The sequence below is a fragment of the Mus caroli genome, chromosome 14 (genome assembly GCF_900094665.2).
Source record: "Mus caroli chromosome 14, CAROLI_EIJ_v1.1, whole genome shotgun sequence".
Taxonomy (NCBI): domain Eukaryota; kingdom Metazoa; phylum Chordata; class Mammalia; order Rodentia; family Muridae; genus Mus; species Mus caroli.
In genome coordinates, this window is record NC_034583.1 from 23,119,140 (window position 1) to 23,136,895 (window position 17,756).

The window sequence follows — 17,756 nt, forward strand, 5'->3', positions numbered from 1 at the left end:
TAAGGAGTAGTTTAGTCTGTGTGAGCTCATGTAGATTACTTTGTTGTCAGTTAGAAGTTTTACTACATTATACTCTGATAGGATACACAATTACTTTGTTTATTCTGAACTTGTTTTATGTCCCACAATGTGAGTAGAATGTGTTTTACTTAGTGTGTGGGTGGAATACTCTGCATGTGTTAATTAGGTTGGATTTGATGCATGATGTCATTTAATTCTGACCTGTCTCTGTTTATATTTTGTCCAGATGTCTTGTCTAATGGAGAGAGTGGGGTATAAATATCACTGGCTGTTACTGAGTTGATGATCGTCTGTGTCTTTAGTTCTAGTGTACTCTAAAGTTTGGCACATATACTTGTAGAGTTGTTATATCTTCTCCAGTGATTGCCCTCTGACCCTTAATCAGAGTGAAGTGTCTGCTATTCTGATTATTTTTAGTTTAAGTCTATTTTGTCAGATATTGGGTTAACTTGTCAGTTTGCTTCCAGTTCCCTTTTGCTTGTAACTTTTTTAATCCTTTTCTTTTAAAGTAGGCCTGTCTTTTAAGCTGAGTTCCTTGTAGGCAAAAGGTATATTTTTGTTTCTTTTTTTGGTTTTTCTAGACAAGGTTTCTCTATATAGCCCTGGCTGTCCTGGAACTCACTTTGTAGACCAGGCTGGCCTCTAACTCAGAAATCCACCGGCCTCTGCTTCTCAAGTGCTGGGATTAAAGACGTGTGCCACCACGCCCAGCTCTGATTTTTGTTTCTTAGTCCATTTAGCCAGCCTGTGTCTTTTAAGAGTTAGGTCATTGATATTTAAAGTTATTATTGAAAGGTGTGTGATTGTAGTCATTCAGTTGTGGGGTTTTGATTTTGTTGTTTGTGTTCTTAGTTGTAGTTTGTGTTTCAGTAATTATTAGCTTCATTTGTTTTCTGTGAATTGGAGAGGCTGCAGGCAGAGCAGGGTCAGGTGACTTATGAAGCTGACCCAGAGCACAGGATGGGTAGGTCTGGCTCACCCTGGAAGATGGATCTGGCACAGTAGCTGCAGAGTTGGGGAGGTCTGTGCCAGGGAGTACAGATAGGTTACATGTGTCTTTACACCATGAGGGCTGGCAAGCAGCAGCATGGAGACTGGAGTAGGGAGAGCTTCTCCCAGGGAACACTGTCACCACATCACATGAGTGAGGTAGGGTGGAGGTCTCTTACACTGCACTGGGATTCAGTTTCATATGGCCCAGCGCCCAGCAGTAGATGAGGTGGCTGACAGTGTATGGGTGGAATTGGACTGGGATGCCTGGTCTGAAGTTGTAGGTTGGAACTCTAAGCTCAGTCTCCAGGCAAGCCTGGATCAGCTCAGTGGATGGCTGGCTGATGGGGGTGACAGGGGCACATGCACAGAATTCCAACACTTAGGAGGCAGAGGCAGAGGCAGAAGAATCTTGAGTAAGGCAAGACCCTGTGTTAAAAAAGATTGTGTGTGTAGGTGCTTGAGTTTACTGTGAGATTAGTTTACAACTTAAGAGGTTTGTGACATTAATTAGAGTCCATGATCAAGCTATGAGCCTTTCAGACTTTAGCCAGTATGTTCCACTGTAGGCAGTGTATATGAGGCCTTGAACCTGTCAGTCTTCAGAATGGCAAGGCAGAATCTGAGGAAGCTATAGAGTTTCTGGACCAGACTCCCCTAGCCATAAGAAGGCTTATGTCTACCTAGTGTCCTTCCTTCTCCTGGTTGGTTTTGTTTTTGGTTTTTGGGTTTTGTTTTTGGTTTTTGTCTTTTGTCAACTTGACATAAGCTAGAAGAATCTGGGAAGAAGAGCATCAGTTGAGAAGCTGCCTCCATCAGACTTTCAACAAGTCTCTAGGGCATTTTGTTGATTGGCATGGGAGGACCTAGAGCACTGTCGTTAGTGCTGGCCCTGGGCAGGTGGTCCTGGGTATAAGAAAGAAGGACATGCAATCCATGAAGCAAGCCAGGAAACAGTGTTCATGGTCTCTGCTCCAGTTTCTGCCACTAGGTTCCTGCTGTGGCTTCTCCTTGTGAAAGACCGTAACCTGTAAGCCAAATAAATCCTTTCCTCTACAAGTTATTTTTGGTCATGGTGTTTTATCATAGCAGTAGTAACCCTAACTAGGAGAATCCCAAATAGATACAATTGTTTATATACAGCATGCTTGAGAAGCACATGCTAGACAACTTGCAGATTTGTGTTGCTTGTGCTTTTTCCTGATGGTTACTCTTAAATTGCAGTTGACATACTTTTGTTAACATTCTTAATATGAATGGAAATAAGCTCCAAATTGATGTTAAAGTCTTCACACTAGCTTTCTCTTTCCGCCTGACACATATGTCTGCCTTAACCCCTCAGGTACTTACTTTGCTTATCAACGCAGCATACAAACCCAGCCGCGTCCTCCGTGAGCTCCAGCTGGACAAAGACTCTGTGTGGCACGGATGTGGGGAAGTCCTAAAGGCCAAGTGAGTAGAGGCCCTCACTCCATGTTCATGTTTGTTGTTCACAGTTCAGGTAGCTTCTTGACAGCACCCGGTCACTTGTGTTCCCAGAGCAGAGCTGCTGCAGCCATTTGTGCTAAAGGACCAGGCTAATTTTTCCTTTTTTACTTATCTGTTATGTGACAAACAATTCTAAGAAATAAGAACCTTAAGATTAAGATACTTAAATACAAGAACACTTTTATTAGTGTGAAGATATATAAAATTATGTTTTAAAACTTCTGTGAAAATTTATGAACACTTAACTACTGCTTTCTGACTTGAACTTTTTTGTGGATAGATGGCAGTTGGCATGTCATATTGTCCTCGAGCCAGACTCTGAGGATCACTGATGGGGGGTAAAGGTAGATTGAATGAAAACGGTGCTTTTATAGTAGTTAGTAAAAGTAGTATTTAAAGTTCTTGAAGGCAGGAGAGCAGAGCTTATCGGTGAGCACTTCCCTGGCCTGCTGAGGCCCTGGGGGTCACCTGATGGCTTAAGCAGATGACTGAGGAAGTGCACAAATGCACACTTTCACCTAGAACAGAAAGCTGGCCTTTGTCTTCTTTAATAACTTAATTTTCATTTATTGTAGCATACCAGATTTAAGTACAGACTGCAGAACTTAAGAATTCTCAAACTGTAAGGGTTGGAGAGATGGCTCAGCAGTGAAGAGCACTGGCCACTCTTCCAGAGAACCCTGGTTCAAGTCCCAGAATCCATATAGCACCTTACAGCTGTCTGTAATTCCAGTTCCATGGGGTCCAACACCATCACAGATACATACCACGTAGGCAAAATACAAATGCATATTGAATAAAAATAAATAAACCATTTAAAAAGAATACTCAAACTATTTTAGACAAATAAAGCAGTTTCCAGCCCACTTCTGATCAGTTTTTCTCAGAGTTATCACTGTGGAATAAGTTTGGCATCTGATGTTTTCTAATTGTAGATATAAAGGAAAGAGTTACCGAGCTACTGTTGAGATAGTGAGAACAGCAGACCGAGTGACTGAATTCTGCCGGCAAACATGCATCAAGCTGGAATGTTGTCCCAACCTCTTTGGTCCACGCATGGTTCTGGATACATGTTCTGAGAACTGCTCTGTCCTTACAAAGACCAAATACAGTGAGTGATGGTTTTTAAATGTGTTAGCCATAACATTACCATGTTACATCTTCCAGAGACATTCATGTTAGCAGAAGCACAGCTTCTTCTGTGAAGGCTCAGATGATAGATTTACTATGGGTCATATGATCTTATTTATTCTGTTCTTGTTGTTTTATTGTATCTTATTTTTAAAAAAATCTTTAAAAACAGAAGGACCAACGAATTTATTTTTTCAGAAAATTATATTGAATTTTTATGTTATTTACTACATAACTAAAATTGTCTCCCCCCTCCCCTCTTGCACCTCCCTCCCTCCTTTGTGAGGTATTAGGTATTAAACCTAGGACTTCATGCTTGCTTGGCAAGCATCCTGTCTCTAAGCTACATCCCAAGCCCTCCTTTTCTTTGTATGTGTGGAGGGAGGGGTGGGAATATTGGGGGGTTAGTTTTGGGGGCTTTGTTGGTTTGGTCTGACTTTTTGGTTTTTTGAAACAAGGTCTTATCATGTAGCCCAGGTGTGCAGTACCATACCCAGCTCCTGTTCTGAAACAGCCTTTCTGTGTGGCCCTGACTGGCCTAGAACTCACTGTATAGCCTTGTCTTGGCTCCAGCTTTCTGTCCACTTTACTCAGCCTTCCAGTTACTGGGATAATAGGCATAGACCACTATGCCAGTTGTGGTTTTTCTCTATAGTCTTAAATTTAAAGAAAAATAACAAGTATTTAGAATAACCAAGCTTTTTAATCCTGAAAAAAGAAGCAACAAAAATAAAGTTGAAGGACCTCCTTTTGTAACCACAGAGGAGACTATAATCATTGACAGATTCTAGTGTTAAAGAGGAGCAGAGTAAAACAAGGGGCTGAAACAGGATCTGGAAGTCAGGTGGCATTTGCATGATCAAATGACTTTAACAAGGGTGACAAATAGTGAAGAGAGAGCTAAGTTTAAGGTGGTCCCAGTAACAGTGGATAGCCAGACTCTGTGGCTCATAGCACATACAATATACAGACATCAGCTTTAGACCTATCATGGATGCCTTTTGTGAGAACTAGAACTACAGAGCTTCTAGAAGAAAGCAGTCGTCTCCAGACCTCAGGGCAAGCAAAGGTTTCTAGTGAGGACCCAGAAATACTCATGGCAACAGGACACATAAGGCCAAGGGAAACTGTGGTTCTCAATATTGCCATTAAATAAAGGACACCAAGCCATCATACTGACAAAATATGTTTAATGTGTGTATAGCCAAGCTTCCAGAACGTTTGATGAATTTCCATAACTTTGTAATGAAAGGGGAAGTTTTGAGATGATGCAGAGCTGATAGCTGCATGTCATTTGAAAATAATAACTCCCACCGAATCGTATGCTTACAGTAGTTAATTATAGTTTTGAGTTCAATTAAAAATTCTTTTTCCCCCTTTGGAGAAGACTATTTTTTTTATTAGTCATTTTATTCGTTTATACTTTAAATTATATCCCCCTTTCTGGTTTCCCTTCCACAAATCCCCTCTCTTCCTCCTCCCCTTTGCCTCTCCGAGGGTGCTCCTCCACCCACTCATCCACTTCCATCTCACCTCCCCAGCACCCCCTATGCTGGGGCATCCAGCCTCCACAGGACCAAGGGCTTCCCCTCCCACTGATGCCAGATAAGGCCATCCTCTGCTACATATGTAGCTGGAGCCGTGGGTCCCCCCCCATGTGTACTCTTTGGCTGGTGGTTTAGTCCCTGGACGCTCTGGGGGGTCTGGTTAGTTGATATTATTCTTCCTATGGGGTTCCACATGTCTTGAATTGGTGTTGATGATTTCATACAGACAGTACTGAAGGCACTAAACAGTAGGCCACCAGGTGAATTTTATTTGTGAATTTATCTCAAAAAGTAAAAAACAAGTTACAACTCAGTGTTGTAGCATTAGTGCAATCTTGGGTTCGGTCTACAGTGTCACAATTTTTTGTTTTTAAATAAAATAAAAAGAAAACAGTTTTAAACAATTAATGAAAGGCTTGCACAAACAGGGAAGAAAGTACACAAATGTTCAGTGAGCACATGAGAGTGGCTCAGAGTCAGTTGTTACTTGTGGAATGGAGGTTTGAGATTTGTAGCATCATGGATAGAACTTTGGGGTGTTATGAAAAGTGAAATAAGTTAGACACACAAAGAAAAATACTGAATATTCTCACTTCTGTGTGGACACTAAAGTCAGGAATTGAGTAGTGCTTATCAGAGCCTGGGAAGAGTGTGCAGGAGTGGGAATGGAGAGGAGTTGATTGATGGCACAGTAATGCAGTAGAATTAAAGGGGTTTGCGCCTGTGTGCACACCTGGGTAGAGGCCCGGACAGATTCCTGATGAGGCTCAGAAACACCGTCCACCCTGATTAAGACAAAAGCTCTTTATTTTTCTTGGAGATACCACTTAGACTGACTGGGAAGGCTAACTTTTGGCGACATTTAATTTTATGTTTAAAATAGTAGAGAGGATTTCAGATGTTTCTAATAAAAAAAACTATAAATGTTTAAAGTGAAATCTATGTTGTTTACCCTGATCTTATCATTACATATTATACACATATTGGAATATCATGCCATTACCACATAAATTTATCTGTTATTTTTTAAGCTACAATGAGAAATTTCTCTACACAAACATTAAATTGTTCAGATATCCTAAGGTCCAGCATTTCAGTTATCTGGTATTTGTGTAAAGCAGTGAAAACACACCTTGTGTGCAGGGTTAAAGAAATAGCTTTGTGGATAAGTGCACTTCCTGCTCCTGCAAAGAACCTGAGTTGTTCATTACAACTTTAATTACAGTGAAGACCTGAGTATAGCCCGAGTGCTCATCAACAGTGAAACAGATGAATGGGTACCTCCATACAGTAGACTCCTGCTCACCAACATACAGAAGAGAGGGGACTAAAACAAATCGCACTGCATGAAGAAAGCAATTTATAAAGCAGTGCCCACTGTGTGGTTCTGCAGAGAGCAAGTTCATCTGCAGTGATGGGAATTAGCAAAGTGGTTGCTCTGAGAACTCTGTATCAATAGATATGTTCTCTGCCTTGACATACCGAGGATTGCTTACATTTCTACATGTTAGTACAAATCAAATTATGTATTCTCTGCTTATTCTAGTGTATGGAATTTAAACTGTAAATGTAGTGTACCCATTTTCTGCTGTGGTAGTTGAATCCTGTGGTTTTATGGTGCATAACAATAATTACACTACCTTTTTTCCTTCTTTTTGATCATTTCTATTTAGCGCACTATTATGGAAAGAAGAAAAATAAAAGAATTGGGAGGCCACCCGGTGGGCATAGTAATTTATCTTGTGCCCTGAAAAAAAGCAGTAAGAGGAGAAAAAGGCGGAAGAATATTTTTGTTCATAAGAAGAAGCGTTCTTCTGCATCTGTTGACAATACCCCAGTGGGCTCACCCCAGGTATAAGATCTGTGACACACCTTCCTCTAGGAGCCAAGTGATCTCTGCTTTATATAGTCTGTATACATAGGACCTACACATCTTTTTAACTCCACCTTCTGGTCAGTAGATCGTTTTGTGCCAGTGGTTGGTTTGTCCTGGGTTAAAGTGAGATTTCTTTCCTTTTCCTCTAGGGAAGTGGGGGTGAAGATGAGGAGGATGCAGATGATGGAGATGAAGACTCCCTGACTGAGGGCAGTACATCCGAGCAGCAGGAGGAGTTGCAGGAGGAGTCTGAGGTGTCAGAGAAAAAATCTAGCTCCTCGTCTCCCACCCAGAGTGAGACGCCCACCCCCCTGCCCCCAGACACGCAGACCAACAAGAGAGACGCCCAGACCTCCTCCGTCTCAGACGATGAAAACAAGCCTCCTTCACCAAAGGTACCATGTGAAAAGAGTCCCGCTCACGGTACCCTCTTATCCTCCCCCACACCCCCCCTGTCACTGTGATGGCGCCAGCATTCCACTTCTTTCCATATAAACTTAGGAAGAATGTCTAGGGCCATTTTAAAGTGAGCCTCGGGCTGGAGACTCGTTAGGTTCCCAGCCCCCATGGAGGCTATTGCACAAAACTGCCTGGAATTCCAATACTGATGTCCTCGTCTGGCCCCTGTGGGCCCAGCATGGACGTTCGCACACAAACACGAGTAAATTACAAATGAGTAAAGTGATCCTCAAAGTTGTGGTCTTCATGAGCCACAAGCATTTTTTGGAGGTTGTTAGTGAAGGGGCATTCTCAGAGAAGCTGCTTGTTTTAAGTAAAAAAAAGCTTTGTTGCTAGCTTATTTATAACTTGCCATTTGGTTTAAGGAAAAGTGTTGTTTAAATAATTTTTATAATATGTGTAATTTTCTAGAAACCAATTATTTACTCATTTAAGTCTCACATTCAGCTGTCTTGTTTAGCAATTTACTATGTACATAAATGTACATTGTATGACCTGTATAATACTAGAGGCTATTATAATTAACTTTATAATAATTGGTAGAGTGCCTGCCTAGCATGCACAAAGCCCTAAGTTCAACCCTTGGTACAGCATAAAACAAGGTATGGCATCATTCATACTCCTGTAGCCCCAGTACTTGGGAGGAGGGGCAGGAGACCAGTTCAAAGCTAGTGTGGGCAACAGGAAACCACTCTAAAACAAAACAAAATTATCATTTTAAACTGGACTTTTTAAATGTCCCATTAACAGGAGCAGTAGAAGATTTATTTTCATGTTCTCATTGGAAATAGCATTTGCTTTAGCATCCTACCAGAGAACAGCTAGGAACATCCAGAAACACATGGGGAACATCAATAAATAAGATAATACAAAATTTGTATTATAAACTTCCCAAATAACTAATGCATGTGAGCTTCTTGTCTTCTTTGCTGGGAAAAAACCAGTCTGCAAGCGAGTACCGGGAGTGGGGAATGTGAGTCTCAGGACTGCGCTGAGCCCTGCCGTGGAGGGGGTTTCATTTCTTTGGGAGACATTTTTAATATTTTTTTATTACATATTTTCCTCAATTACATTTCCAATGCTATCCCAAAAGTCCCCCATAGCGCCCCCCCCACTTCCCTACCCACCCATTCCCATTCTTTTGGCCCTGGCATTCCCCTATATTGGGGCATATAAAGTTTGCAAGTCCAATGGGCCTCTCTTTCCAGTGATGGCCGACTAGGCCATCTTTCGATACATATGCAGCTAGAGACAAGAGCTCCGGGGTTCTGGTTAGTACATCATGTTGTTACAACAATAGGGTTGCAGATCCCTTTAGCTCCTTGGGTACTTTCTCTAGCTTCTCCATTGGGAGCCCTGTGATACATCCAATAGCTGACTGTGAACATCCACTTATGTGTTTGCTAGGCCCCGGCATCGTCTCACAAGAGACAGCTATAATTTGGGTCCTTTCAGCAAAATCTTGCTAGTGTATGCAATGGTGTCAGCGTTTAGAAGCTGATTATGGGATGGATCCCTGGATACGGCAGTCTCTAGATGGTCCATCCTTTCATCACAGCTCCAAACTTTGTCTCTGTAACTCCTTCCATGGGTGTTTTGTTCCCAATTCTAAGAAGGGGCACAGTGTCCACACTTTGGTCTTCATTCTCATGCGTTTAGCAAATTGTATGTTATATCTTGGGTATCCTAAGTTTGAGCTAATATCCACTTATCAGTGAATACATATTGTGTGAGTTCCTTTGTGATTGTGTTACCTCACTCAAGATGATGCCCTCCAGGTCCATCCATTTGGCTAGGAATTTCATAAACTCATTCTTTTTAATAGCTGAGTAGTAAATATATGAGTTCTTACATCACTTGGTTTGCTCTCACTCTTGCGAATGAAGGAAATAAGGATTGAAGTTGATGAAAGGCTTCACCTGGACAGTAACCCACTGAAGTGGAGTGTGGCCGATGTCGTGCGGTTCATCAGGTCCACTGACTGTGCTCCGTTGGCAAGGATATTCCTTGATCAGGTAATCACACACAAATGTCTCTTTGATATAGAACTATGCACATTATAGGTAAAAATAGCAAGGAAAAAAGACTGTTCTCTTTTGTCACTCATGACCTACACCACAAGGGCATGGCTGTGTTCCCTCAGAATCTAAGTCTGTCCTCTAAGTGACTTAAATTCAAGCATGTATTAATCATCCCATCTTTTATAAAATAGTGATTTGCTGCTTTTTAAAAAATGTATCTTCTCTAATATCGAGGCTCTAGAGTGATGACCAGTTTTAATGCAGGTATGGCGAAATACGAAAAGTCATGGCAGACAGATGTAGCTCCATACACACCAACATCTATGACTGTTACCCCATACCTGGATAGTTGGGATAGAGGCTCACAAGTTGGAGACTAGCCCAGACTACATAGTGACTTTGAAGCCAGTCTAAGCTACATAGTAAGACCATGTCTCAAAAATAAAACAGGCCCTATCATCTTTGAATTCTTTTATAAATTGTACAAGGTAGGAGAACATTCAACTTTATAGTATTTCCAGATAGTTTTGGATTTAGATAGAGTGCTTTAAAAGTATTTTCTTTTCATAATTAGTTATTAGTTATAGGGCTCCTCAGGTACTGCCTCTCTGTTGAGCAGAATCTATAGGTGAGAGTATCAAGGTTGGTAAATTTATTACTAATCCTGAAGGCTTTTCTGGCTAGCAGACTATGGCTCTTTTCAAAGGGGAAGGTAGTGGGGAGGCCCAGAACTGTAGTTGTGAGGGCTGATGCTAGGAGAGTCTGACTGTGTGCATATCACAGCCTTTGTTCTTTCTTCTTACAGGAAATCGACGGGCAGGCCCTTTTGCTCCTTACCCTTCCCACTGTTCAAGAGTGCATGGACTTAAAGCTGGGCCCCGCCATCAAGCTTTGCCATCACATAGAGAGAATCAAGTTTGCTTTTTATGAGCAGTTTGCCAACTGAGAAGGACGAGCGACTGAGCTGGGTCTTTGAAGCACAGTGCAGCAAACCCTTCGCCCTGCTCTGCAGGTGACTGCAGGAGTCCTGGGCTGTCCTGTCGGCCTGCAAGTGGTGGCTTGCTATCTTTGCACTTTCAGGGAAGGAGGACCCACACTGAGGAAGCAAAAACAGCACAAAAATGGCTCTCCTACAGTGGAAATATGGACTTTTGTTTAGAAGATTCCAGTTTTAAAAAAGTTGTGAGAAAACCGTAAAAGTCTGACTTGCCGTTAATGGGACCTGAAAACAAAGAATGATGGTGACAGCTGGACAGCACCAATTTGGTTATTTTCATTCTGTTCCTTCCCTCTGTAGATTGGACTCTGTTCTCTGCTTTCTCTTTCTTGAAAAGAGAGGACATAGCTTTAAGGCAGCACTGGTTGGGACTGTGCCTAAGGCACATCAGTGCTTCATTGTTGTTGTGTTTTTAAGCTTTTTTAAATTAAAGCAGTTCATTTGGGGATAATTAAGTGGCTCTAGGGTTTTGAATGTATAGTCACACTTTGATCCATTTTAAATCTATTCTTAGGAGTTCCTTGGTTTACTACCTCTGTTGATGACTGCGCTTACAGCCATGAGTGACATTTTTTTGTATGATGCCATTTTTAAGCTGAATGCTAAAACTATGACAGAAATTAGAGAAGGCACTGCCTGCTTTCTTAAAGATATCATGTCGGCACTTACACCACCAGTCCCTTAACCAATTTGTCCTAAGAATTCTACTGTTGTGTCCTCCATCATGACCCTGTTTTGGCCACCATTGTTAAGTGGCTTTACAAAGACCAATGGGTAATTACTCTCTCCCTGTTAGTTCTGAAAAGTATTTAAGTGGCTTTACTTTATGTTTATTCTTCTGTTAGAGTTGTTTAACTACCTCTGTTTTATTTCTGGAGTTTCTACTCTCAGTGAAAATCAGTATGTGTTCTTTGGACCCACTGTCAAAGCCCATTTTTCTGGTTTTCTAGGTATGTCCAGGTAGACACATAGCACAGAAATGTATCTTTGGGGATGGCACAAAGTATGAAGTTCCTTAATAGTGTCCTCGGTTATGAGTACTGAGAGGTAGTTGTGTCTATGACATGCTACCCCAAATGTCCCAGATCTTACCCCTTCTGGAAAGCTAAGCAGGGCCTGGTTGGTACTTGGATGGGAGAGGTGGTTAAGGAGTCTGGAAATCTCTGTCTAGCCACATTTATGCCTGTCTTCAGTTAAACCAACTTAAATTGAATGTAATTACAGTCTGAAGATTCTCACTCAGTAGCTCATTCTTTTGAAGTTTTTCTTTTTTTTTAATTAAACTCAAGTTGACATGAGGCTCCAGGTTACAATGGCGTTGTCAGCTACTAGAGAAGAACAGCACTTGCTCAGCCACAGCTGTGAGTAAGGGAAGACGTGTGTACACAGTTGCCTCCTTTGCTGTTTTCCTTGTTGATTATTTATTTATTTATTTATTTTTTGATTACCCTAATTCCTACAGATTTATACCCTAAGCATTTTTCCTCAAGAATTGAAAATGTTTTAAAACTGCAAACTGAGTAACTTCTGAACAAGTATACAAATATAAGGTAATATTATTACAAATTTAAATTGTGAATTTTTTTTTCTTTTCTCAACTCAACCCCCACCTGTTTTGATGGACACTGGGGAAGTCTGTCGTCTGGATTCTCTTCTTCATTGGATAACCATCTAACCAAGGCTGAAAGCAGTAGCCCTTCAGATGGGAACCAACAGGAATAACTGGGAAGAAGCTTCGTTTAAGTAATGCTTCATTGATTTGAGCTTACTTCGAGATCCATTTCTAAAAATGTGATTCTTTCCTGCCATGAAGAGAAGCGCACATGATACTAGGAAACAGTATTGGCAGACTGACAAGCCGTGGCTCTCTTGATAGAATCTCCTGAGACCACAGGAGCTGAGTCACCGATACAAAGGGGGTCTTGTGAAGACATAAAACCTATGCCTGTAGGATCTCACATTGTTACCTTAGTAAATGAAAGGTGACAGCAGTGGCTGTAGCTTACTCTCTTCTTGACTCAGATGACAGAATGTAGAACTGTTAGTGTTGGCAGGGATCGTGCCTGAAGGGGAAGCACATGACCCCGCCCAGGTGGTGCTTGGGGGGGGGGGGTGGCACCATAACTCTTCTGTCTCTGCTTTCTCCTATAGAGAGACCAGCCGTGAGTTAGACAAGAGGGGGCTTCCCTAAATATTTGTTGGCACTCTTATTGGGATACAGTGTACTTGACAGTCACATCAAAGAATTATCTACCCCATCCCTTCTCACAGTAAGAGGATAATTCTATGAGAATTTTGCAGAGGACTTTTTTAAAGTATAAAATTCTAATCCCAAACTGGGTATGGTGATACATACCTTTGATCCCAGTGCTTGGGAAGTGGAAACGAGGCTCATAGTGAATTCTAGGCCAGCCTGGGTTATATGAGACCCTGCCCTTTTTAAAAACTGTTTTTATTTCTGGTATCTATCAAAGAGGCAGGGGTTAGACTGGGTAGCAGTGATGGTTCGCTTCTGATGCTGGAATGTTTTAAGTTTGATAATAGCTTGCATTGTTGGGGTAAATGGCTTATGTTGCACATTTGTATGGTAAGTCTGTTTCTGAGACAGCCAGCCTCAAGCTTTTTAAAGGTATGCTGTGAGGAGAGTGTGTGGAGTTCACCTGCAGTTGTCCTCAATAGCTTGCCTGCAATCAAGTTTTTTATGATCCATCTTTAACTTGAGTTGACAAACTTAGAAATACATGAATGGACTATACTGTCCTCCCAGACCTGGAAACTTAACTAACCAAAACTAGACTTTACAGCTATATTGGTCTTCTAGGGAAACCTTCAACTGTATGTGCAGATTGGCTCTGAGATTTTGACTATATTTGCTGATTTCCATTGTGAAACATCTTCATCCTTTTCAAATACAGGGAATACATTAATAGAGCCTTTTAATTACACCTTTAACCTTTCTTTAACAATTTATACAGCTCCCTGTTTTTATAACACAGGTATAGGAAGGGTACTGGCCAAGCTCCGGAAATGAAGATCTTGGTAAATATTTATTATTGAATTTAAAAGAGGCAGGCATAGAAAACCAGTTTAGAGTTTGACCTTTGTATGTCTCTTTGAGAAATAAAAGTATTTTCACTGAGGGAAAGGGCATTAGACCAAAGCTGCCTGAAGACTTGAATATGAATACATTTCACATGCTCTTTAGAACCACTTTAGTTACTGATGTGATGCCTGAATACGGCAAATGGGATGAAAACATCCCACTTCTCTCAGCCCAACATTGTTTCCAAGGGACACAGAACATCGGGGGAGTCTAAATGAAAGGTAATAGCAGTGTAACAACTTGTAAAATCATGAAAGCTGTCACTGGGACTTACTCTTAGTTGGCACCTCTCACCAGAGCTTGTCCAGTTTGAGTGATTGCCAACAGTGCTGGGAGAGAAGTTAGACTGGCAATAACAAGAGTGTGGACTTGCCTTACATACTGGGCATATTCCATGTGTGTGGAAAACCACACGAGTTCCCAAGTGTTCTTATGAAGTGAAGTAGAGAACTTGGGCAGACAAGATGCTCCCTTTATAAATTTGGATGTCTTTGGTCCTGGGATCTTTGTAAGTTCTGTGTCTTATGACCATGATGCTGGCTCAGAAACTCTGTAAGGACAGAGCCTCCTGTACAAACAAGAAGTAATAGTCACTTTCCTGCTATTGGCTTTATTTACTTTAAATGTTTTACTCATGAACTTCGATGATTGCTTTGTATGAGAATGTATGTACTTGGGGAATTTGAATTTATTCTAATAAGCTACCTATTAACTTGGAGTTTTGTTGTAAGAACTCTAAACTTAAAGTCCAGTCCAAATGGGTCTGGTTCCAGGTGCACTCGTTTGGGGTTGTTTTCCTTACTGCTTGTCTTCAGCCACATGGGTGACTTTGCTCTGGGAACGGCCTTAGGCACACAGGTAGTGGGTGTCAATGCAGCACATACTGATTTTCTTGCTGCTGTGTTTAAGAAATCAAAACTTTCTAAGAACCAGCAAAACCGGGGTGAAGGTTTGTAGGGGAGGTTGGGGGATTAAAAAAAAGCAGGTCTAAAACTCTCATAATGCTTTTTTCTGACAATTCTGATGTGGTAGGTACCTACCATGGTGAAGTGTTGTGAAAAAGAGACAAGCAACAGATTGACCAGACGGTTGGGTTGTCACTACCAGCAGTAAAGTGCAGAGTGGTGCCACGGGGAAGCAAGGAAGGAAGAGAGGGAGGGAGGGAACTTGTGTGAGAGGGGAACTGCTCTCATGTGGAAACTCAGGCAGAAGGGTTCCTAGATGGCTCATTCTGTCTATGTCTAGCTCAAGTCACAATTATTAGCAGAGGCTGAGGAGAAGCAGGCAGTCTCTAGTCCTTTGTGAGAATCTCTGGGGTTTTAACTGCTCACGTTTTCCTCCCACCTCCCTCCTTTTTTTCCCCCTAAAGACAATCAGGGGCTTGCCAGGATGGGACTCCAGGCTGCTTCCAGCACCATCCTTAGCCCTCTCTCCAGTACCCTCTCTTTGGAAGTAATGCACTTTGTTTAATGTATTTTGCCTTTAAAAAGAAAAAACAAAACAAAACAAACCAAGTTGCTTGTTTGGAACAAAATGAGATGCTTTCGGCACTGTATCATTCCTGCTTGCTGTTTTTCCTCTTAATTTACAATTTTATGCATTGAAGACAAAGTACACTTAAGGAGAAATATGCACAAGAATACCTATTAAAATAACTCCCATCAAGTTTGATGGTATAATTTTTAAGGATTAAAAACAGAACAAAACTATTTTGAGTGAATATATGCGTGCTTTTCTTTCTTTTTAGCAAATAAGTTTATAGTAAACTTGTTATATGACAGTTTTAAGTGGCTATGAGAAAGGTATTAATCTAACTTCATTTGTGCTAACTTTACAGTAAGAAAGGTTTTTAGCTGGAGTACATTCTTCCAAACTCTTAGTAGGGCCTCAGAGAATCATTTCTGAAATGAGTAAGAGAGGCCCTTCCTACTTAAATACAAATCTAGAAGCTATCCCAGCCTCTACCCCTTGGTGTCCTGTCTATCCCTTCTGGATTTAGATAGGCTTTGTTTTGTTTCATTTTGTTTGTTGTTTTTCAAATTACTAAGAAGAGATGAGGTGAGCAGAATCCTTCCCATTCCCTAAGACCTGGGAATTCTGTTCTCAAATTCTGAAGACTCTGTAGGCCTGAGAACCATCCACGCCTGAGTGTGCAGAGGGACGTCACACCTGACTCTGCAGAGCACTGTCACACCTGAGTGTGCAGAGGGACGTCACACCTGAGTATGCAGAGCGGTGTCACACCTGACTCTGCAGAGCAGTGTCACACCTGAGTGTGCAGAGCGGTGTCACACCTGAGTGTGCAGAGGGATGTCACACCTGACTCTGCAGAGCAGTCGTCATATCTGTGTGTTCAGAGCGGTGTCACACCTGAGTGTGCAGAAAGATGTCACACCTGAGTGTGCAGAGCAGTATTTCTCCCAGACTTCTTTTGTCAGCTGTGTGTGCAGTTTTTTTTTTTTTTCATGAACTCTGTCTTCAACTAGTAATCTTGTGCCCGGCCACGGCCTCTCGTGCTTTAACACATAGATCCTCTGGTTCTCCCCGAACATGAGCTGAAACTGCCAAGTGCTTAGTGTTTAGGGTCCTTCTCGGACTTAAAGGGAATGATGGGACTTTACATTGCCCTTATACGTTCATTTAGTTTCACAATCTTTTTCAATAAAAATTTTTAAATAAATTTACATTTCAATAAATTAAATATATAAGTTAAAATTCAGGTAAATTTACATTTGCTGTGCCAAATCTATGCCCAAGAGTGAATCAACACTAGCTCTGCCTTCAGGAAGCTCATACCAGGGGAAGAGACCTAGCTGTCTGAACCGACATACATACAGCTGAAAGTGCTGGTGGAGCAGAGCACACAGAAGGTGAAGGTGCAGTGGAGATGGGTGGGCAGGTGGCTTGCGGCCTGGGCAGCAGCTCATGGCACAGGGCTAGAGAGTAGTATCCATACCGGTGTGTGAGGAGACTGTAAGAGAAAGGCTGCAGAATTGCATTTCCCATGGATTGCAGAGTCTATATCCCTGTTAAATAAAACAAGCAAAAAACTTTGGAAAGCATTTAGTCCTCTTTGATAATTAGAACTTCTTGAGGAAATGTCTTTAGAGTTAGTATTTATTGTTCCAAAAAGATACCTTGGTGTAGGTTGAACCTGTACCATGCACATGTCCATTGACATGCAGCAGACAAGTCAGAGCTCTAGGGCACCAGTAAGAGGTGTCTAGAGAGACAACAGAGATGTCTAGGGGCCTGGGTAGTAAGACAAACTTAAATGGGAGTCTGTGCACACCGGTAGTTTGGAGGAAAAAAAAAAAATGAAACCAGACTGGGTGTGGTGGCATATGCCTTTAGAGAAAGTCGGGCAGATCCTGGGCTACATAATGAGTTCCAGATGCTGCCTCAAAACAAAATCCGTTCTATTTGTAGTTGTATCTCAGAAGTGAACAGAGCAAGAACTTGTGCATGTTGACTTTGCACTTAAACTCACCCCTTTTATAAAGCGAAAAGTGGCTGGATTGAAGTAACCATTCAAAGCTGGGGGGTGGGGGACAAGTGTAGTGGCACTGAACTGCAGTCCTAGCTACCTCGGAGGCTGAGGTGGAAAGATCATTTTTTTGTCCAGAGGTTCAGATTAGCCTGGACAATTCAACGAGACCGATCTCAAGCAAAATAGCAAAATCAGACAGACTGGTGTCACAGACCTACCTATAATTCACTTAGAGTGCGTGAGCGTGAAGATCAGGAGTTCAAGGCCATCGTTGTTTCTAGGTCCTTCTTTTAAGTTTGAGGACAGCCAGGTTAAGAAAGTGCCTGTTTCAAAACAAAACCCCCACAAATTATGTTTGGGGACAGGGATTCACGCTGGAGCTTTGATTAATGAATTGAATCCTCTGGCTTTTGACCGTGAAAGTAGAACACTCAATCCCTGGCGTGGGAAAAAGACTCAGACGGCTGAGACTATTGTACTCAATACCGTGCTTTAGCATAATGTTGCCTCAGGTTCTGGACTCCACTTCCGAAGTAGTGAACCGAGTCTGAGGGCAGAATGTAGGAGTATTCTTAGGAAATTATCCAGGGCATTTATAGATTTGCCTTGGAGGGGAAAGGGATTTAGCAACAG

General features: G+C 41.7%; 1 protein-coding gene across 1 annotated transcript in view; it reads left to right on the forward strand.

Moving 5' to 3' along the window:
- Sfmbt1 (Scm like with four mbt domains 1) overlaps positions 1–15,353 on the forward strand; it is a 59,605-nt gene extending 44,252 nt beyond the window's left edge. The window contains exons 15-20 of the mRNA XM_021181534.2: positions 2,354–2,463; positions 3,435–3,610; positions 6,851–7,029; positions 7,203–7,448; positions 9,399–9,527; positions 10,339–15,353. Of these exons, the coding sequence (XP_021037193.2) occupies positions 2,354–2,463; positions 3,435–3,610; positions 6,851–7,029; positions 7,203–7,448; positions 9,399–9,527; positions 10,339–10,479 (981 nt within the window). The 3' untranslated portion in view covers positions 10,480–15,353. The remainder of the gene's footprint in view (positions 1–2,353; positions 2,464–3,434; positions 3,611–6,850; positions 7,030–7,202; positions 7,449–9,398; positions 9,528–10,338) is intronic.
- The last annotated feature ends 2,403 nt before the right edge of the window (positions 15,354–17,756 follow it).